Raw genomic sequence first — 23,849 nt, 5'->3', positions numbered from 1 at the left:
AATTCTCTTTTATTTTCAGCTACTAAAAAAAGTCTTGACACACATTGATTTTTCTTTTGCCGATAATCTCCTGTATTTGTAACATAATACTGTCAGATACTTCTGGCCCCGTGGAATACTGGAACACCATAAAACGAAGGCAGTGTTTGTGGAGCTCTTACACTTTCATGGGGCTCACTGACTCATCAGTGGCCGTGTTGCGGTGAAAACCGGTACAAGAATTCTCTCCATGTGGTGCACAACACCCGCAGCACACAGAGCTCTGACAATCTGACAATCCCAGCTTCGTATCTGCATCGCAGCTTTTGCTACAGGAAATGTGTTGTTGATTTAACGACGTGGTGGTGTGTTGTTGTGGAGGTGTACTATGCCAACATATTTAATGTATAGAACCATAACAAAGTGAGAAGTGAGGGGGAAAACCAACTGAAAAGACACATAAGAGGGTGACAAGGTATATAAAGTGTGTTTCCTGCCCCTTCCAGGTTTTTCTTGTAATTTGTACAGTAATTGAAATAATGGTAGCTAAGGGTTAACGCAGAATGTGTAGGCATACCTCAATCGTGTAAGGTCTCATACTAGAGGGGCTTTCAGCTTACCACCCTTTTTTATGTGGGCTGTGGGGAGGGGCTGCGGGCTGCTATGGGGGGTTGTGGCCTATATAATACTTCCATGGTTTTGGCAGTCAGTTTTTGAAGAAACTTCCTGGTGTGTCAGGATCAATCGGGCCTAAGCCAGTCTTAATTAAAGGCTTGGGGCTGGGCAGAAGTCGAGGGCAAAAGGCATCCCCGTTGGTTAAAAGAATGAAGCGTCTGTCATTACAACACTATAGGGAGCATCAGCTTTATTACTTAAAATTCCTCTTTAAAAAGTCTTACCATTCAATGACCATGCACACAGATGATAGTTTAACTTGTTTTCCCGATAGAAATTTGGGGAAAACCATTGTAGTACTTGAAAGTCCACTCATAGTTTGTTTTCTGACGAACAGAACAGCACCTGTAAAGATAAGAAAAATTATGTATTCAAAATCAAAAGATTGCTCAATAGTCTGTTGCCACACTATTAACCCACTTGGATATCATTTTGTTGCCTTGTAGCTCACCAAAATGGACATATAGAGCAGATTTTTGTGGTTACAGAAGCACTGCTGTTGATCTCAAGCACTTGACCATCCATTTTGAGATATATCCATTCAGTTCTACTTGCTGTATTTTAAATAGGCCTACTTGAGTTTTCTGAAGATGTTAGAGTCACAAAAAGAGAGATTTTTGCAGTACACCATCTTGAAGGCCTCCCCTTATTTAGAATCCCTTTCTCTTGGTGCTTGTTTTGATAAATGTTTTAATAAAAGCACAGGTTTAAAGTAAGTTCTACATTGAATTAGTGAGTTCACAGTGGTCTTGACAACTGAAGTGTCACAAGTTTTTAACAGATGTAGTTGTAAGCAGATGCAGTTCTCATTTTCAACCACTTGGGGGCACAGGCAACTTACATGGAAGAGCTGAGGAGCTATGAGCTGGGGTGTGAATGTTGGGAATGTGTTTGTGTGTGTGTGTGTGTGTGTGTGTGTGGGGGGGGTTCATTAATTAAATGGAATATGATCCAAAAGACTCTGTGCTCACTCATGACACATCATGTACCACAAGAGAGGAAATAAGACAAATGCCACAGATGTCCCTTTTTCTCTGCGCTGTTTTTCTCTGGTCGTCATTTCCCTCCAAATCCAAACGTCAGACAGACAGCGCCTTAGTATGTTTTGGTCTCCTGAGTGGATCTTTCCAGTACACCCATCTGTCAGACTTTTTTTTTTCTTCCCGAGGTCCGAGGAGGGGTACGGGCGGGGGCGTGTTTGTGTCTGGGCCCGGGCGGGTGGATGGGTGGGGGCAAGAGATCAGACACAGTACATATCACATCGCAGGCCAAATATCCTAATAGTCTGATGTACCATCTGATCTACTGTCCCAGTCATATCCATATCCAGGGCTCATCCAGGCACGCCCCAGCCCAGATTGTCCCATCTAGTGCAAGCAGAAAGACCATTTTTCTAAGCTTCCCCGTGCAACCGTGCCTGCTCATTCCTTGCTTCCTCTCTCTTACTTCAGACTTCAGTGCATCTGCTTTAACCTTCAGTCTCGTCCACCGTCTCTTCCCATAGTTGTTTCCTTCTCATTAGAAGACTCTTGACACCTGTAGAGTCAACCATGCATCATCTCCTCTGCTTCATCTCTAAATAGAAGTTAAGTTGATTCATGCACAAGTGAAAGCATCCCCAAATGGGCAAACCCTGTTTAGATTGCTCTCCCATGACAGTGTATCAGCAGTTGTTTTACCTTAGATAATTAGCCTAATGGAAGTTGTTTTGACATCCAGCAGCAGCATTATCTATTATGCAAATGTCAGGCGGTGCCGTTTGTGAGCAGTGAGAAGTGTTCTCACCTGCAGAACTAATACTGTTAATGCATTCATATCATGGAGGGTTATGTAACCGTGCTAGCTGAGATGGAAAGTGCAGCCACCTTGCCAGTCTTAATGCATTCAGGCTCCACAGTGTCAGATGGCCCCGGTGATCCAGGGGGCTCAAGATGGCAATGCTGTTTTACAGTCCGGATGTGCGTGTGTGTCTGCGTGCAGGCCAGAATATGTGTGAGCGTGTGTGTGTGCGCTGCAGTGTTTGTTAGATTAGGCACGGGTGTGTGTATCCATATGGTTAGGTGGCGACACATTTGAATTGTTCTGGCCACAAGCCAAATGAATGTAATCGACATAGTTGTGTGCGTGTGCCTGTGTGACACTCTCTTTAACCCTTCCCAAACCTTGTGTGTGGTTTTTTGATGTGGAGTTTATATCGAAGTAGGCCAATTTGGGTCATGTGACCTGTGTGTGATCATGTGACTGTGTGGTCAGAGTCTATGGGCCTTTGCCAAACCACTCCCTACTCATGCAGAGGGTCGGTCACATTAAGTGCCATCCCCAGCTACCAGGAAGTGAAAGTGGCGTTCAGCAAGCCTGCATTGATGCCAACTTACTGACCATGTACAAGCCATATTGTGTTTGTGATGAAGACGCTCCCTACGAATAAAATTCGTTGCGACTACCTTTTAATGTGAACTGCTCAAACTGAGAAGACATTTAATATTGTCAAACTGATGTTAGCAACTTGAGTCTTACTTTGTATTTAGTATCAAATATACTCTTCTCTGCTCTCAAGAAAATGGTAATCGTGGTCATTTGATTGTAATGTGTTGTATATTTACAGTAACTGTTGCAAAGACCAAGCAACTTCTAAACATCAGAATAAAGAAAATAAGAAAATTTTTACAAAAAAAAGAAAGAAATGCTAACAAAGATGTTAGCAGTTTTATATCGATTTATTGATGTAATTATCCATTTGTTTTAGTTATTTTAATGACAAACAAAAACAGATCAAATATGAGTTGTACAAATAGATATGAAGAACATGAAATAGGAATACGTTTTTTCTTTTCCTTAGTTACGAAAAGTTACGACAGTTCCTTTATCCGGCCCCAAGAGGGAAGTTCGTCCCAAACCTTGACACTATATTTATACCTTACACCTTAATGAAGGGTGCTCCATTCAGCTGGGAAGGTGACTACAAACGGAGTTGAACTCTGCATCCGAGTAGAAGCGGGTCAGAGGAAGATATGGTGCGTTCCGTTTGCACTGGAAAGTCGGAATTTGAGTTCCCAATCGGAAATTTGAACTGGAACACCCCCCTGAAGTCAGATGTCTGATTCGGAAAGTATGAGGAACCTCACCAACCCTGACCTCCAAATCCGATATGGTTACACCACTCATTAACAGTAGTTAAAGCTGTAGTAATGTACTGTTTATTAGCATTTTTGTCTTATTTGTGTCTAATTAAAACAGTCATACACACAGTTCTGTCCAATGTCTATCTGTGGCCCTGTTGCTATGGTGTTTGTAAGCACAACATACAGCTTAATGTGTTGTCATCATCTGTTATTGCTTACAATGGTTAACCTGGTATGGCTTAAAACATCCGACTATCCAACGTCTTGTACTGGAACGTGATCGACTCACGTGTGACATCATTCCCAGCTCTGACTTACGAGGTAATGGAACCCAGCAATAGTCCCAGTGCACGCTGGACTCTTTGCTTTGCCATTGGTCGAGAGGCTGCTTAAAAGTAAACACCAATCAATCCTCGCCGGCTCCCTGTCTCTCTTTCTCCCTCCGCTGCCACTACAGACAGACCCAGTGACATGAGTTGTGGAGAAAGCTCCCCACCTCTCCTCCGCCTCTTTTCACCCATGCACTGTAATCCTGACACCGAAAACCGCCCCTCAGAGAACAAGTGTCAGCCTCAGAATAGAGCGCGTGTGAATAGTGCGTGCGTCCGCCCCCCCCCCCCCCNCCTCCCGCCCTCCCTTCCCCCTTTGGTTAGCATGTTAGAGAGTGCTAATGTTGATGGAGGTGACAATTAACTATACAATGATCAGAGTGATGGCGTTTGTGTCGCTGCCTCACAGCCTCGCTAAAGAGATAAGTGACTGATCTCAAGTCAACAGGGACTGGGCAGATGACAGATAAGCACATAAAGGGACAGTTACTTTTGGTGAACACAGTGTAAGCTTGCCCGCCAGATGTTCTGCATGCTTTATGCTTTATATTTGACTTGCTAATATCAGCAGCCTATTTATAGTTTGCTTTGAAACCCTAATAGAGGCCTCGTCATTGTATATGTAGGGTGACGATTGCACAACATACATGTACGTGAGAGGATTTTCTAAGTTACACATTGCTCTTTCGAAACAATTAAACTGCTCTTAGAAAGGGCTGAATTTCCATTTGAAGCAAGTCAGTGGGGAAATGCCATGAGTTGTGTTGAGTGTGGGGACTCGCCTGATTTGTGCCACGGACCAGTAGACACACAAGCGCGCACATTCACTGCTGCCGCTGCTGCTGCTGCTGCTTCTGCTGCTGGCTTCTTTGCCAGGCACCCGCGGCTGACTCTGAAAAACAGGGGAAATGTTTTGGAGACACAACCTGAGATATTGACCACCTCTCAGCCCCCACTGTCAGGTTGTGAAACGGCCCAAAGATATTTGCATGAAATAAATGAGAATCTCTCTCACGTCCAGCCCTGCCACGGCCAAAGGTTTACTGTCGCAGATGCATGCTCCATCTGGCCCTGCTCTCCTCGACTCCACTTTTTTAACTGTTCAGATGCACCATCATGCTTTGGGCTAGATTGTGGATGATATTTGTTGAAGGCTCAAATCGTAACCCTTTATTTTGAAGGTCCAGTGTGTAGGATTTAGGGAAATATATTGGCAGAAATGGGATATAATACGTATGTTTTCTCTAGTGTATAATCACTTGAAAATAAGAATTGTTGTGTTTGTAAAACCTTTAAATGTGCCGTTTATATCTGTCTACGGAGAACAGTCCAGAACAGACAAACCAAACACTGGCTTTAGATTTGGCCATTGGTGTTTTAGCATTGTAGTTAGCAGCCCTCCACGTGAGCCAAACGGCATCGGAAAAACAGTTTTTCTTTTTTTACGTGAAACTGTTTTATTCTGGATGACTGGGAATCCTCATCAACTTGTTTTATTCAGCATTTTTACCGGTTTAAATCATCAGGTCTGTTTGTTTCGGATGATTCGGCTGATGGTAAAAACCTCCTGAACGTCTGGATCTTAAGTTATCAGAGAAAAAAGGTGAGCACACGTTAGCGGGTACTGGGCTAGTGGCCCATCTCCGACAAGCCATACAGCAGAGAATCACTGATTTGTAACATGAAACTGCTTTATTCAGTTTTTAATCACCTGGTTTGTTTTGGGGAGGAGAAGACCTCTGCAGATAATTCAGCTTCCGAATAAAGCCCCCTGAACAATGAACTCTAGAGGAAATCTAACTGGGAGAACTTTTAGGGGCATTGCTGCAATCTGCAGTCCTCATTGCAAGATGCCACTGAATCTTACACACTGCTCCATTTAGCTTTTTATGTTAGGATCCCGAAGTTAAAGAAGTCTGAGCTGTCACAGCATCCCCAAAGTGAGTCATACCTCTTTGTTTGTCCTGCTTTGGATTTCGGGAAAACAGGGTTGAAGGAGGTCAAGTGGTCCTCTATCCTGAGCAAACACGGACATGGTGACAGCCGTTGGGACAACAAACCTCCACGAGAACCCGGCTGTCCTGCCAACATTCTCCCCGCCTCTCCGCCACCGGCACAACCCTGCCACCCCCCCACCCCTCAGCCCAGTGCTGTGATCCTGCGTAGCCAGCATAATGAAGCCATATAAGCCTGTTATTTGCTGCTTTACGGCTTGTTTTATGAAGGTGAGCTGACAAGCAGCTCCCAGAATGGTTCCTGTCACTTTAACAGACAGCATTACCAAGAGAAAAGGAGCACTGGGGAGGGAGGGCAGGGCAGGCTGGAGAATGGGCCGGGGCCTTTATGTTAGCACTGCCAGGGCTTTGATGGGTAGAGGTCTGGCTGCAGGCTATCACTGGTATATTTTACGTCTTCCACCTTTTGTCGCGGGGACATTATTGACGTTTGACCTATGTTCTTATTCCCACCTCCTCTTCACTAATCAATTACCACATCGATCCATTAATCAGACAGGGTGATGGCCAGTGAAAGGGCCCGTGGGTATGTGTGAAGAATTGTGGGATAGGCCTCGGGCTATCGTGGAGGAGGGCCTTCACCTGTGAAGTGCACCATTCAGCATTTAGCGAACAACAAGTAGTCCTAGCTGTGACTTCAGAGGCATCTGTAGGTTCTGTATTCACAGGAAAAGCTGGTTTTCTCCATATGCAATGCTTGAAATCTGTATATGTGTGAAAAATGATTTATCAATATAAGCAAAACGAAGCTGATTTCCTAAATTGCCATTTTTTTCACACACGTTCCTCTCCCAGGTGCACATCATGGATGGATTTTAAATTAAGCCTAGCCATCCGTTTAAGTTATCACACACAAATGCACACCAAGCTGTGTGTGTTTCCTCATTTCGAAAAATATATTTATTTCCTACAATAGGAATATATGAAAAAAACACAGTTGATCCCAGCCTAGAAGCCAACAGTGTGAAAATCGGCAGGAAGTGTTCTTATTAACGAAGCGTTATTTAGTACTTCTGAAACATTGGCACAAATATCAGTAGCCATTAAACTGTGTCACTAAAAAAAAAACAAGGATGCTTTTTGAATGAGAGCAAACATGTTTTTGTCCGTCTGACTGTTTCCATGGAGGTTAGGCAGTAGCATAATTGTGTTTAGGGCACAAACAGAAACAGATCAGACACACAGACAGCCAACAGATCAAAACGGAAGCTGCGGGAGCGGAACCCACCACGCTTTGATTAGGTTTGGTTTGGTTTCGGTTTGGTGTGTGCAGACTAAAGCCATCACCCCAGTCCGTCTCTGCCCTTGCCAAGTTGCTTGCCAAAACAGGGAAAGATTTGGGAAAGAAAGTTTGAGAGAGAAAAGCTGTGGGCTGTTATAGTCCGCCCCCCTCAGACTGACCAGGGTCCAGCCGACAGTCACCCAGCTCTTGTGGGTTTAGTGAATTGAGAAGACACTTCTTGTGTGGATTTTTCAATTCTTCAACATGTCATTTGGCCGGGAGTGCCATTGTCCCCTGCCCCTTTTCTCCCTGCTCCTTCTGCCGAGACGAGTCGTGTCATCCCCTCGTGATCAGCACTTTTGTTGCCTTTGTTTTTGGCCCTACCTCAGAAGTCCATCTTGTCTTTTATGTCCCTGCCTTTCATGCATAAGGGAACAGTTGTGGCCTGTTGTGGGGCTGTTCCACTGCATTTCCACCAGTGGGGTTTCCTTTCATTCTCTTCAAAGTACTACAATGGGGCTCTGAAGGCCTGAATGGCCAATGCAGAGTGCACAATCCAACAGAGCCCGCTCATTTTGTTTTGCCAGAGTCAATAAAAATGCTAAGTTAAAAGCTAACCCCCTTATGCCCTCCTCGAATGGAGCGACTTGTTTGACCTCCCCTCTCAATTAACTTTTAATGATAAATTCATTATTTTTTTTGAACTGACATCTAAAGTGACGCATTCAGCACACATCTAATGCTGCATTTTATTAATCTGTTTATTTCAAATTAATTTAGCCCACACTGTACATATACAGCACAAGCTATACAATAATTAATGACTTGAATCGATTTATTGCCTTGGAGACAAGGAGCCAGAGATAGTTGGACAGACAACTACCTTCAAAACTCATTAAAACCAGCTTGTGTCTCGTGCAAATGATCTTTCACATTCTGACTTTCCCCTGTCCTGAGACCTAGATAAAGACATCTCCGTTCTTCTGTAGGAGCGGGATTTAACTAGTTTTACGTTGAAGGATGAGAAAAGAGACGAAAAAAGTCCGCAGTCATCTCTGGGCATTACGGCAGAGGCCTCGCATAAAAGCATTGTGTGCCGATTTGTGAGCTGGGAGAAAGCCAGGGGACTTTGAGAAGGATTACAGGTAGGCAGACATTGGCTGCTGAAGATAACCGCCATGACTTCATCCTCATTGTGTAGATTAAGGCATAAAACCCAAACTAATGAGACCGGAAAGGGGGAGAAGACATGGATGGGAGGAGGAGTAAGGGGTATTGTTGATGGTGAGGGACATCGTTGTCAGTGGAATTAGCTTTTTAAAGTGAGAGGAGGAAGAGGTGGGTGCAAAGGTGATGTAATCTGAGGAAGTGAGGTTAGAAAAAATGGATGCTCTGAAAGGAAATGCTAAATTTAGTTAAACGGTTAGAGTGGGTAAACCATGATCTCTTTTGCATGCCGAGCACAGTATGACATGTTTATGATGGCAGGAGAGCACATGTATTTATCTGCCTTTATCAGTCTCAGCATGTATTTGCTTTGACATCACAGAGTCGCCATTTTGGAAGTGCAGCTACTATAAGCTGCCGTATGCAGTACTAAACAACACGACTTAGTAAGTTTACATACAGCTCATTAAATCGAAGCAAGCTGAGAGAATACCACACTCAGACAAACTTAGCAAAGATGCCAGGGACTGCTATCTCACTGGATTGTTATCTAACAGCACTGATTCAAGTGAGCTGACAGCAAAACCTGGTGTTGACTCGGCACTGCTGTCCCCAACATTATACTCGGATATTACTATACGGTCTGTAGATATTACAAACTGTCTTGTTTATGTAAGTGTGTACCTGTGAACGGTTCAGAAACTATAAATCGGTTGAAGCCCACAGACATTTCACCAATGACTGGGTGCAGGATTTGGTTATATTTCGACCTAGGCTGACAATGTTAAACTGTCTTACCGTATAATCGGTGTCATGTTTACTCTGTAGGACTCCCATTTGATAAGGTGGTTATACATGTGTCCATTAAGGTGGACGATTATCTGGGAAAGGACAACTTTTTTTATGTAATATGGAGCTGAAATTAATACCAAATTATATTTAAAGTTTGCCTAATGAGTAAGTGTCTATTCATGAGTTGTAAGAAATCCTAAATAATCTTCGAGAATGACTAGAAGTTTAACGTAAGCGATTGGTTCGTTAAATTCAGCAGTATGTTAATGGAGCAAGGCAAACTAATCACTAATGCGATTGGTTAAAACGTTGTCCGGCCGAACAGAGCCAATTACTTGTCTCGTCTTTACTAGTCATGGCATATTGAACAATTAAAGATTTCGCTGTACCCGACTCAGAATTATGTCTGTTAAATCAGATTCAGCTACTTAATACAATTAATTTTTTTGTCCATATAAAATTTTAAAGTTTGAACAGACTCAGTGTGACGTTCAGTATGACAGTGGCATTCATGTAGTATAGTAAACAAGCTATTGCTGCTAACGATGAATCGGAGATGTGCAGCAACATCTTTTGTTGACACTAGATATCAAACAAGTGCCAGAGACTGTGCCATATTTAGGATCTGTGGCCGTAAATTAATTACTTCTGAGCAGAAGAGAGAAGATAACGTTATTTCAAAACCTTGTGGTGGAAAGTTTCTCCTCCTATGTGTTGCTGCATCACGTCCGAATCGCATGTTTCTTCTTTTTACCTTTAGACGGTACTGCAGCTGCCCTTAAAAAGTACATACTGTTGCATGCAGTTTGCACACGTTCGGGACAAACTACTTTCTCATAAAATGACGTCCTGAACCTTGACCCTCTTACTTTTATATCTGTTACCTTGGAGTTAAAAAAACAAACAAACACCAATTACGAATTTCGCCAACCTGGAGAGCTCTGACGTTGTTACTTTGCAATGTATGTATTTTAACTTCAAAGTTAAAACTGCACAGATTGTAGATTCTAATACTTTATATTTGCGACAGTTAAATTACATCTGCATTTCTCTGTCGTTGCCATTTTTATAGTTACGTCCTTTTGTTGTTTGTGATATTTATCATTATTTTGTTCATTTAAAGAACCAATATTCCTATGATTACTATTCAACTGGTCATCAGTTACTTGAATGCGCTGTCATCCGTCATTATGACTTCCGACAGCTGTCAATCAGCTGTCATCTGTTTGCGGCTCAGTGGATGTGACGTATCGTCCACTGCGCAGAGAATTGTGGGTCAGAAGAGCCAAGATGTTGACAAAATTAACACTGTGATCAAGAAATCACATGTTCAAAAAGACGTAGGAAGAAGTAAACTTATCTAATCATACCTTCTTTTTCATACAATATAATCACTGAAGCATGTTGAAGTTATTTACCGCTATATGCTTTGACATAAAAACAAACACTAAGTAAATTCAGAATACCTCAAAAACGGCAATTAAACCCACAATGCACTGCGGCTAAAGCGAGTTTTACTTCGTCTCAAAGCGTGATCAAGGGTAACAAGATGTTCCTTTCTCAGCTGCTTAGATCACACTGAATGTCTGTTGTCTGCTCTTTTAAATCTATTATTTGTTTGGTAGCTCAGTACCCCAGTACAGTCAGTATGGACCTAATGCTAGCAGCCAGGTCTACTATGCTTTTGTCTCAGTGACCAGCCCCAAGTAAACTCTGCAGCCCCCAGCTGATCTAATCTGGGGGTGGGACGGATTGCTCATCCCGAGCTCCAACTTGCTGGAGGGCAAGCAAAGAAAGCAGGGGGGCAGAGAAGAGAAAAAGTAGAACAAAAGTGTTTGATTCTTTCCTTTCCCTGTCTTGGGTGTCTGTGGTTAATTTTCCAGCATTTCTCTGCCATCCAATTGTGTCCTCAGACCTGAGGCAGTGTGAAAAAAAACCCCCATGCACATACCGCATCATGCTGAGAGGAGGGCCGTGTTTGGGGAATGCTTCTGTTCTCTTTTTCATTCTGAAAAACAAAAAAAAAAGTGTCAGACAGGCAGGTGGACATGAAGCTAGGTAAATATTGATGACTTTTTGACCATTTTATTTCCCACCCGCAGACAGCTTTCTGCAGATGGAGAGCCTGTTTATGCTTCGGCAACATCGATTTCCTCCCTACTCTTTATTCATCTTTATTTTCACCAAATTTAATCTGGAATCTTAAGCACCACAGACCTCAAAATGTAGTTTGCATATTAAGAAGTAGCTGATTATCGTGGGGTAGAAACACAGATCTTTAATTTTGTGCATTTTAGACACAGCTTCCGCCTGCACCACCATGCTGGAGATAATTGTGGAAATCTACATATTGAGAGGGAGGCTGTCGTCAGGGTCTGTTTTGGAGTGGGCCTCTTGTTATCTGCTATAATTCATGTGGTAGGATGAATATTACCACCTGAATTAGGCTATTATGCTGCCAGGTGGAGGCCAGTAGTGTTACAGGAAATGGTGATCATCATGTCATGATAATGAAGCAATTACTACAGGCTATTCATAATACAATATTGACTTCCAGACCACAATCTGTAGTGGCTAGATATTATGACATAGATCTTATGTCAAGTTGAATATTTATTAAGATGTAATGTGTTTTCCGTCCTGTTTTCTATTGGACGGACTGCAGCTGAAGAGCCTGATACAAGTGCCCAGTCCATGTGGACTCACTGAGTAAAAGACACAAAACATTTGTCAAAAAGAGAAACATATCCTTTTATACTGCAGACAAGAACATTGTCAACATATAAAATCCATCTCAATAAAAAGCCTCCTCCCAAGAACTAATCAGAAATCAACATATTGTAAAAATTCAAGCCTTTAAATCATCATTTAATGTGCAATAAAACATGGAATTGACATTCTTAAGGTTATACTGTTTGTAAATGCACTCACCAGCGAAAGTGTAAGTAAAAGCCAACCCCAGATTTATTGTTGTTTGGCCACACTACTTTTTTTTCTTTTTTCTCGGCGCAGTGTCTTAGATGATGACTACATGGTTGCTACCTTTTTATAAAGACCTGACCTCACCTGAATGTTGTGGGGGTACACGCCCATAAACGTAGAGACGGTAAGAAGAAAATAAGACGATACAGGCAGATGGCAGAGTCTCTGCAGAGAAGTAAGGTCAGCTGACTTCCTTCTTTACTCCCATCGGCAAAAGTCCACTATTGCTGCTAAAAGGCTTTCTCACTTGAGCTTAAACAAATGGTGTTCTTGGAGGTTTTGCTGAAATGAGGTTCCTATCCCATATCACTACTGGTGATGGCCAAAGCTGGTGTAAAGTTAGAACTGATTTGATTTGATTTGATTTATTTCTAACACAAAACAATAATAATATTAATAAAATAGAATAGAATATAGTGTAGAAAAAAACCTTTACAAAAAGAGACAAACAAAAAATCATGAACAGACTTACAATGAGAAACATAAAGTAACATTTCATGTCCGAAAAGGAGTAGGAAGAAGCCACATGTTTGTCTCACCTTACCCCCAGTCCCAAACTGTACTAATCCATCAGTAATTAAACTATTACATAGATTTACTCTCCTCACCATTGATCAACAACACATTTACATCACTGCACTTCTTAATACCAGATAACCAATATTACCCTGTGTATGAAACAAATACGTAAATACGAATTGAAAATGCCGACAACAGTGACCACCTCCAGAAGCTGCTGTAAATTGTCCCCAGAGCAGAAAATATTTGTATCATTCGCAAATAACAAGAGTTTCAATATTCCTGACACTTGACATATGTCATTGATGTACAAAACAAACAATTTTTGCCCTAAAACTGACCCCTGTGGGACTCCACAAGTAGCCTAATGTCCAAATATGAAGATTTATGTCCACCGATCTGCACGAACTGTCGACGGTTCCGTAGCTTTTTAGCCAGTTCAACACAACTCGAAGCCAAGACTCAATGGACTGAGCTATTATAGGGTTCATGAACATTTAAGCTGCAACAGATGCATAATCTAAAACAGGACAAGCAAGACTTAGTGTGAAATCCCAGACCCCTAAGTAGTTTTGACATTGTTTTACCTGTTACCTTGGGAAATATGGGTGTACCTGTCTGGATTACATGGCAGGGGTATTTCAGAGATAAGGAGATGAAACTTGGGGAAAACAGGACCTGAATATGGCAAAAGTGTACATCAGTGACACAGTCGTCTGAGAGTGGTGAAGATAAGATGTGTAGTTCAAGGATACGTGGTTCAAGGTGGATTTATTGTAGTTAGACACTACAGAGAAACGTACAGTGAGTGTCAGATCATCAGAGGCTTTTCTGTTGGATTGAAGATCAGTTGATAGCTCTATACCAGCGAACTGCTTTGTCCAAGATACACTCTGTGGTGTTGGGGGAAGACAGATACAAATCTGCATGTAAAATGCTCCTCAGCCAGAGAAGTGCCTTATACTGTTGAGAAAAATAAACCTGAACATTTAAAAGAACAATGTTTTTTTGGCTGTTTGAAGATAATTACTTGTAAGACAGCAGGTCCAAATATGACGTACTGTACTGTTGGGTCTGTGCCTCGAGAAAGCCCATGTCTAGTCTGACACAAAGCTCACCATCCTTACTACCTTCCACCCCCAATCCTCCCCTCATCTTCCCCCTTTAATGCCACTGGGCCTGTGTCTACTGCTGCCTCTCTGCTAATGAGAACCAGTCCCATCCAGCACCATATAAACCCACTAACACACACTTGCCTCTGATCTCAGACCAGTAAACATAGTCACTGTGGCCGGGTCCCACCACTTTACAGCTGCTAATTTAGCCACACAGCCCTGTGTTATCATAACCTTTCATGTAAAAAAAAGAAAGGAAAGGAGCGGAGAGGAAAAGAAATTGGTAACGTAGGTGCATATGGTACTTTGGGGACTGTTAAATATAAAGAACACGGGTATATAGTGATCTAATAATGGCCAAACGTCCACCAGATGTGGGATGGTGTAAATAAAAATATCCAGATTGCGTTAGTATTATGGAAGTGATGTGTATTCAATAACGGCGCCAAGATCCGTTGGTTACAGCTCGGCTGAAATCTGTCTATGAAGTTTATGGCTGCCTAACGTTACGAGCAGCTCCGTTGGGTTTTTATGGGAAAATTGAAATGTTTAATATTAGCCACCACTTCTGCCATTTGATCTGTTATTGGTGCATTTGATTTCTTCTCATTTATGGATAGAAATTATGAGCTCTGTACAGAAAAAAAACATGTTGACACTTTGGGGTAAAAATGGTTTCTCCAAAGAAACCACAGCTCAACAGCAGTTTGCAGTTCATCATAGCAGTAGTGCTACACCGAGGCAAGACATTGGCGGCCTTCCAAATTCCATACTAACATGCTGTTTAGTACGCTAAAACAGTGTGTGACATTTTCTGGTATGTCCGAAACCTTGGCATGAAACACATACTATTTCTGCTGAAATATTACAATACTAGACACTATGCTGGCATAGAATCCCACAGTGCAGTGCGGTAGATGACAATGTTTATAACAGACAATGGTAAGCAGCGACCAGTTGCTAGTAGAGCTGAGGTTGGCACAGGCTACCATGGTTACGTGTCTCTCAGGAAGTGATGTGGTAATTACAGCTCAGTGTGTCTGAAGCCTACACTTGAATGAAACTGGTTCCTATTTATAAATGTTAAGTTTCACTTTGTTCTTCAGGTAAAGCTCAGATACATTGTCTTTTCTTTTAAAATGGGACTTCAATAATTATCTATTGCCGGGGTCAAAACAGAAAACACCAAAATGTATTGTTATATCATGTTTCTGTAATGTAGGACTGAAATAAGGTTGCAGTGATATACCGGTTTTATTTATTTATTCATTCATATATTCTACTTTATTTTTTTCAAGCCCATTTTCATATGTACAGCTTATTTTTATTTTTATTTTACAATTCATTACAAAGAAAATTGTTGGGCAGTGTTAAGGGGAAAATAGATGAAGGAAAATATGAAAGATATAAACTAACAATACATTCACAGTTTAATAACGATAGAAAAAGAAAAGGAAAAAATGTAGGCTATCTAATAGTAGAAGATAAGGACTAAAAAGTTCTTATATATCTTACACTGTACATTTTTATACATTAAATTCAATGACAGTGTAGTTACAGTTTCCCATCTTCTTAAAGCCACTTTTTCTCAAACAATGTGTGTCACATTCCTCATGAACTTTACTTCTTGAATTATACTTTTCCACATTACAAAAAAAATAAACATGCTTAAAGCCTGGTACAGAAAACAGATTTGGTCTCTATAGCTTTTACGACTTTCATGACAACTGTACAGGGGGTGAATTTTTATGTAACTAGCTCCAAAAATCCATAATGGCCATGGCAGAAATGTCAAACTTGAGGCTTCAAAATGGAGTCCACAAACCGGTCTGTTATGTCATGGTGGCTGTGCCCAGTGTTGTGGTGGAGGGTATATGGATGTAAACTGGGTATACCCACCTCTTTTTCTGGCTGTTTACAGTATACCCTCCTATCAACCAAAAAGCCATTAGAGTGTACATCAGAGTATACCCACTTCCTCCTCGGTAGCCTACCCATCTATCTAGTAGTACACCCAACTCATCAACTACCACTACACCACTGGCTATGTCCGTCATTTCAAACAGTTTGGCAATTGACCTATGGCTAAGCCACGCTCCCTTCCACTCACTCGGACAAAATATCAACATTCAGTGACTGGCACTATGGCAGGTGTCACAGTACACGGCATTTCACAGGAGGCAATTGATGATTTTTGGGGACATAACGATCAGATGTCATTGAGAAGTAACCAAAAGGTCCTAAACTACGCATTGGAGGGATATATTCATCATTTTATTGTTGAGAAGGTCGATGAAAAGCTTAAATTAGAAGCCAAAATTTACAGGGCACAGTGCACGCTTGTGAACCGCATCTCGTTGCCGTCACCATCAAAGACAACAAGTTAAAGTGCCACTAATATTAAGGTTTGTGTCTCAGAATATGAGAAAAGGATAACAGCCTTTTTACCATCTTTACCAAGAGTGTGGCCCTGTCCAAATACCCGCACTTGCGCCCTTGTGCCCCTTAATTGCGCGCTCCCGCTAAGGGGCGCATGTGCGTAGGGTGTCCAAATTGTCTTCTGTTGTTATCAAGGGGTGCAAACCTGCGCCCTTAATGCACCCCTTCCAAAAGTGCGCATCAGACCTCACTTCACTGAAGGATTTTACCCAGAATCCTCCGTAGTGTCGTGACGCCGTAACACTGCACAGCTGGCCGGTACAACTCACCATCTTCAAACGGTAACTGACGTATCCGCGAGCCGTTAACTCTGACTGACAGCAACCGTTAGAGGAACATAACGTCAAACAACACGCTGTGTGGACTTAATAATACATGACAGGGCGTTAATAATGAAATAATATACAGTTTACAGTTGACCTGAGGTTTGTATGATAGTCCACATCACTTTACAGTGATGATTGTGTCTTTAATTATTATTATTTTATTACCGTATGTCTTTATAGTTTATTTTATATCACAATTTACCACAATTTATCCAAGCAAAAAACGTTTTAATAGTAATAACAGTAATCTAGGCTACGTTAACGGTAGAGTAAAAAAAAGATGTTACAGCTAATATACACATTATTAACAGGTAAATTCAAGAGTAAAATTTAATTTAATTTACCTGTTGGTTGGGCATCAGCATCAATACTTGGATCTGATGTAGATGCCGCCTTCTCCTGCGGCTCCTAATCCTCCTCATTCGCTGATTGTATCTATTTATCATTTGCAGCAGCAGTGCTGCGAACAACGTTATTTCCTCTATCGCCATGTTTCGTCTCCTAGGAGACGGACCAGCTGGACCCAAACGGAAGTGACGTGTACGTAACTGTCCCAATTCTCCTTTTTAAACGGCGTGGATCCCTTGCGCACTTACGCCCCTAACTGCACTTTTGGCAAGTGCACTTCAGGGAAGACCTCAGGGCGCAAGTGCGGGTATTTGGACAGGGCCTGTCTCTCCGTTAGTTTGGTGCTACAGTATTTACACTGAATCATTCAGCATAACGTTTGTCAACCTTTGTTATCTCTGCGATTACAGATAAGTTAATGAAGCTAAGCTCCAGAAGTTAACGTTAGCTTAACTAGAGCCCTTTGGACAACAGCTAACAATGATGTACAATCACCAAAGTACAAAACTAGAACAAAATAGACTAATGAACTCCCAGCACACAAGGTGACACGATGAACAGCACGGAACAGCTAGGAGCTAACGTTAGGCTAACTTTAGCTAACGTTAGCTAGAGATGTTACAGATAACTTTATATTTTTTTCCCAGCAAAGTGACAATACGTTGCCTCAAACACAATGTTGACTTACCTTAACATAACTTAGACATCATTGTTAATCTTACGTTGAGTTGATGTTGTGGTCTAACGTTACCACACAACTTTATCCAAAGGAAACACTTTTCTCGGTTGAGATGTGGTTTAAAGTGTAAAAAATACACCTCGTCGGCCAGCCTCTCAGGGTAACGTTACCTTGTGTCAGAGTTGCATGTACCCCATGCACACTGTTTGACCATTTCTAAACTTCAAATCTCAGAAAAAGCTCAGAAAACTGAACTGACTTTCTGTAATGCATTTCAATGGACGTCCAGGCAGAGAATGTCCGAGTGTATGGGAATGGCTATATGCACTGTGATTGGCTCATTGTGTTTGAGGGCGGGGCTTAGCCATAGGTCAATTCATCATTAAGTTGATCAACAGAAAAATAACCTGCAACTCTTCTGATAATCAGACAGTCATTTTTTAAACAAAAAAGGCAAATATTCTCTGGTTACAGCATCTCAGATGTAACAGTGTGTTGCTGTTCTTTGTCACGTTGATAACAGGTTTAATATGTTTGGGTGGTAGACTGCTGGTTGGGTGAAATAGACATATAAAAACTTCACCTTGGGCTCTGCACTGGTAAATTTTTCACAGATTTTTTGACATAATAGGGGTCTAAATCAAGAGTTTCATCACCATACTGTATTTAATTGATTCGTTGGACAATAATATGATATTTGCTGATATCACAAAGTCTGCCACAATACCATTTTTCGATTCAGTTCAAGCGCTGGCGATCCATATGAGACGATATCAGTAAATATCCTCATTGTCTTTTTCTTGGCTGCTTAACATTGGCTGCTTGGTGCGAAGCTGCTAGCATTGTTTGACAGTTTAGGAAGGAGGTGTGCTTAGATCGAAATGGTGACACAGGTGTGCTTTGGGAATTTCAAAATAAAGGCGAATCTGAAAGATGATATGTATGGATGTTTTCGCTTTGGATTGATGATATTGAATCGATACCCTACTGTAGTGTACGGGCCTGCCTACATACCAACTTTTCAGATCTTGTTTTATTATTTTTAAGAACAGGAGATTTTGTCAGACTTTTGTTTCTTGCAGTTATTTCAATACCATGATGGGAAAAACATACCTACTTTATTCTGTCTTCACCCCTTACTTTCCATTTTACTGTAAATGAGACCTGCGAGTCAAAGAGCAAAAAGATGTAGCACGGTGGAATAAAGGGGGAAAAAATGCTGATTTTGGTTTTTATTATTGACCTCTGCTTCTGGTGTCTTGTATCTAGCCACCATCAAGGCACCTCCACTCTCTTTCCCCATACTTCTTCTACTTTTAAATTACAGCCACCATCCTTTTGTACTTCACTTATAAAATATATGCCTTTTAAGTGGGCACTTAGTATGGCCTTTCAACATTTTCCCCTGAGCGGTATGCATAGAATAGACTGATGTCATTTAGGTCCCAACAGCCCCCTCTTGCCCCCCTACCACTCAGCACTCCCACCTCCGTCCTCTTACCCACTATTTTCCTTTCTAATTTTGATGTTTGCTTTTTCCCTCTCTCTTCCCTATCAATTTGGGCCCTGTAGCTTTTTGTCCCTGAGCTCTACCTTTTTTTCCACTGGTCTACAATTTACCTGGTGGTTCGCCATAAAGTCTCCAACCGTTGCCATATTTTCTCCCTAAGCCTTTTGTGTTCCCAGTTCCTAAAGGTCTATGTACTTGGGAGCACTAAAATGCTGGAAGCAACCTGAATTACTTTTAACTGCCTGCTACAAACCGCAACATCAGTGCAGATTAGGTCTTATTGGGACTGGAGGGCATGTGGAAGCGTAGTTGACAGGATTAAGTGGCTATTGAAGTGACTTTTGCTCCTTTTTTAGAGAGCAAAAGACAAGAAAGGAGAATAATTCAGCCCCCCCTTTTTTTAACAGGAGGAATACCCCCCTCTTCCTCTCTTTCTCTTGTCTTGCGCAGGCAAAGAGGGACACTAATTACAAATATGATCCCTCGAAGGGCTTCTGATACCCAGTGAGAGTTAGTGGTGGGAGAAGCTGTTTCCAGCTGTAATTAGATATATCTGATCCCAAACATTTAGGTATTCATTAGGGCCAGTTGTTTCAGAGGCCAGATTGACAGAACAAATAATTAAGACGTGTGTACAATGATTGAGATTATTGGTGTGCACAGTTGTGTGGGTGGGCGTGGATGGGAGGGGGGGACACAAGCCAAAATCACTGCCTGTGTTTGTGACTCTGTGTGCGAACCCTTGAAACAATTGAGTGTGTGTTTTAGGAGGTGGGAGATGTGATGATGAGCATGTCAACAACTGGTCAAGCTGGTATTTCATTATGAGGCAATCAAAGCAGATATTTTTTATTCGAGTTGTTGGGAAGGAAAGCATGAATAATGTGATGCATGTTTTCGCCTTCTTCTTGCTGCCATCGCTCATCAGTGCTGCTTATAAACATTAAATGCTTTCAAAAATGAAATTGCCTCGAAAACCATTTTGTTGTATGTTTTTCTAAATTTGTAAGAAGAATCCTCTGAAGTGCAAAGACACTGAGGAAGCACCCAGAATGCTATCAAGAGGTTACTGATACTGTGAGGCATTACTCACAAAGGATTTGTTTTGAGTTAGGGCTGGGCGATATGGAGAAAATCAAATATCATTATAATCTTTACCAAATACCTTGATATTGATATTGCGATGATATTGTAGGGTTGACTATTGGTGCTTTCACAAAATATTTACACAATGAAATTTTTGATGAATAATCAGCAGCAATGTGGATATAATGACTGCCTCTTTTCCACCCAAATTAGTGAATGTATGCAGTTTATTTATTTATTTTTTAAATACAACTCTCTAAAAAAAAGGCTGTGGACTTCTGTTTTTTATTGTCAGTAGACTAGGGCTGCAGACGAGCAGGCCTTTCTCTTTTATTTTATACTGGTGTGTCACGTTCAGGCCGGAAAACAGGTTAGTAAACAGTAGAAAGCAGCATGAAGGCCAGTGAAAATGTTACATTGGTTACTGCATACATACTCTGTCTTTCAAACTCAGTGCAGACTAATTTTGAATAATGTTTGAGCGTCACTTGGGCTGAGGCAGACTTTTTTTTTTTTTTTGTGGTGGCATGTCACTGGTAAAGGGCATGTTCACCTGGGTGTTGTATTTCCATCACTGCTTATCGAAGCCAGAGCCAATAAATAGCCATGACTACTGCAGAGCCATTAGACCCAGGTGTGAATGTTGATTGTAACCTTTCCCATAAAATAAAAAAGCCAAATGTTTGCAGGTGTTAGTGTTTTTTTTATATGTGACTGAAAGTTGTGCATAGCTTATTATCTTTTTCAAAAATAAGTACAACAGCTCTGACAATCACAAGTTGTGGAGGCCATGTTAAGTACAACCCCGATTTCAAACAAGTTGGGATGCTGGGTAAAACAGAGTACAATGATTTGCAAATCTTTCAGCTGAATAGAATAGAAAGACAAGATATTAATGTTCAAACTGACAAACATTATTGTTTTTTATAAATATACACTCAATCTGAATTTGACGACAACCCTTTTCTTTATGAACAATATTCAGTAAGTATATGCAGACTGAGAACACTCGTTGAAGTTTTGAAAGTGAAATTTAATTCTCAAGATTTACAAGTGGGTCTCAAAATCTTCCAGATTTTAAGTCTGTGTGGAAGAATGGGCCTAAAATCCAATCGGAACAGTGTGAGAGATCAGTGTCTTCACACAGAAGTGTCTTGAAACTGGTGTTGCTAACAAAGGCTTCTCCAAATATTAAATAAATTTCAGTTAATGTGCTTGGAACCTTTTTTTCTGTCATTCCACTTTTTTGCACATAATTTTGAAAAGATTAGAAGGTTATGATTTCTTTGTCAGTGTAGTTATATTGAGTTAATACCAATGTCTGGTCTACATCTGGTGAAAAATGTGTAATGGAGAAAATTATTGCATTCTGTTTTCAGTTATGTTTTATGCAGTGTTCCAAATATGTTGAAATCAGGGTTGTAATTTATGACTATTTTACTCATATGCAATGCAAAATTGTATGATAGGTGTTGCACATTTACTCATTCTAATTCTGTCGATCCATCTCATCATTATGTGGCTAATAAATAATCATCTGTTAAGTAGGTTTTGCACCTATAATAGTAATAACGTCACAGATGTTGGCCTTTTTAAAACAGTAACTAAAATAACACAGCTACTCTGTGTCCCCCAAACTTTAAATTTTTCCATGACTCAGCTCCAACCACTGCTAACACCCCTTCACTTCCTGCCCTGGCTAGATATTCAGCAGAATGGTAACATTAGCATATGAGTGGCTCAGTGTTTGGGTGAGTTTGTTCCCAACAAAGGGTGCCAAAGCACAGGTCAACGTCTCTCATCCACTTCAATGGACAGCTGAAGGGCAAACAGAACTCCCAAAATGAAATGTTTCCAGACTTTCGCCCTAGTCTGGAGGAAGAGGCCTTGGTCTGGATCATCACGTGTGAAATAAACACTGTAGATATTATGAAGATGAATGCAGCAACAACCTTTAATTATTCATTGCCCTTAGCCCTGTATTGATACTGTGTGCTGACATGAGTAATGTATGCACTGAGGATGTGTATGTGTGCATACTGTCTGTGTGTATATTTATGAAATGTACACAGACTCATGTATATGTCTGTGCCACCGTGTGCTTATGTATGTTTATATCTGTGTTGACAGGGAGAGCGGTGGGCTCCTGCCCGCAGCCTGGCAGTTGTATGCCGTAGCATGGCGTTATCACCATCACACTGCAGGCTCCTCGCTGCGCTACATACCCCGCAGGGCCGTTCTCTACTGCCCTGGCAATGATGAGCGAAAATTGAGAAAACTAGCCTCGCTGGATGTTGACTGTGCCGTCTTGGACTGTGAGGATGGTGTAGCCCTCAGCAAAAAGGTACATAGACACACAGATGTATAAATGAAATGCAGCTTCGTACGAACAGGTCAGCAGAGAGCACGCACGCACAGCTGTGTAATCCTGATTTTAATTCCATCTCCTTCAGACAGGTGCTCGGTCTTAATCACTGAAAGGAAAACTACCTAAGTGAGATGTTTAAAACAAGCACATTTCACCCTATTATGATGGTATAAAGGCAGCGGTGCCCCCCTATCAGAGTCCTTTAAAACAAGGTGACCATGTCCCACTGGGCGAGCAGCGGGAAAGCACCAGATGCAGCAGGTTAAAAGCATTCTCCCCCCGCCCACACGACCTCCCCATTGGCCCTGCTGAACTGCCCATGAAATTGTGATTGGAGAGTGGGATAAAGAAGAGGCCCGGGTAAAAAGTTAACTAACAAAGGTTTTTAAGTCATGATAATAAAGATGATTGATATGGCTGGAGGCTGTTCCTGTAGTAGACAAAGACAATAAGATGATGGCCTGTGTGACTGACAGGCTAAAACTGTGACCCTGCGATGGACTTGGTGGATGTCAGAGCGTCTGTCTCTATTATGTGTTAGAGGAGAAATGTGGAGAGGAATGCTGCACTGAAGCAGCCATTCAGGCCTGAGGAGAATTCAGATGCCGGATGTCAGCCTGTCAGCATGTGACAGGTCCATGTCTCTATCGGATTTCAACAAATATATCCTGCTCCAACCTGCTTATTCCTCTCGCCAACACACTCATTTCACATCAAACATAAGACAGTTTACAGGAAACTACTGTGAATTTTCCCCCTCCTTATTGAAGGCCTTTTCTCCTTGGGCGATTGGAGACTGCAAATTGGCCCTTTCACAAACACAAATCTGTGTTTAAACCGTGTGTACGAACATTTTATTAAACTGAGTTGAGCTTACAATGGAGTACATGATAATATCTAGGGCTGCCCCCAACTAAGAATTTTCCTAGTCCACCAACAGTCGTCATTTAGGTCCATTAGTCGACTAGTCGCCTGCATGTTTACGATATTAATTTGATTATTAAAGGATATATTTTGGGCGGGGCAACACAATGGTTTGAGTTGAAGGTGCGAGAAAGAATAGTATCAGTAACATTGTTGACACTGTGCTACATTACAGAGAAATACAAAACCGTACTAATGAACCTTCATTAATATAGGCCTATATTTTATCTACAAGTGCACGTCACACACTGA

At 41.5% G+C, this 23,849-nt stretch overlaps 1 protein-coding gene across 1 annotated transcript in view; it reads left to right on the top strand.

Moving 5' to 3' along the window:
* The window catches only part of clybl (citrate lyase beta like), an 88,896-nt gene that overhangs the window by 26,785 nt on the left and 38,262 nt on the right, over positions 1 to 23,849 (top strand). The window contains exon 2 of the mRNA XM_050048390.1: positions 22,436 to 22,649. Coding sequence (XP_049904347.1) covers positions 22,436 to 22,649 — 214 coding nt within the window. The remainder of the gene's footprint in view (positions 1 to 22,435; positions 22,650 to 23,849) is intronic.

This window comes from Epinephelus moara, chromosome 7 (assembly GCF_006386435.1).
Source record: "Epinephelus moara isolate mb chromosome 7, YSFRI_EMoa_1.0, whole genome shotgun sequence".
NCBI classification, from domain to species: Eukaryota; Metazoa; Chordata; class Actinopteri; order Perciformes; family Serranidae; genus Epinephelus; species Epinephelus moara.
Note: the sequence above shows the minus strand (reverse complement) of the source record. Positions and strands in the feature narration are given on the sequence as shown.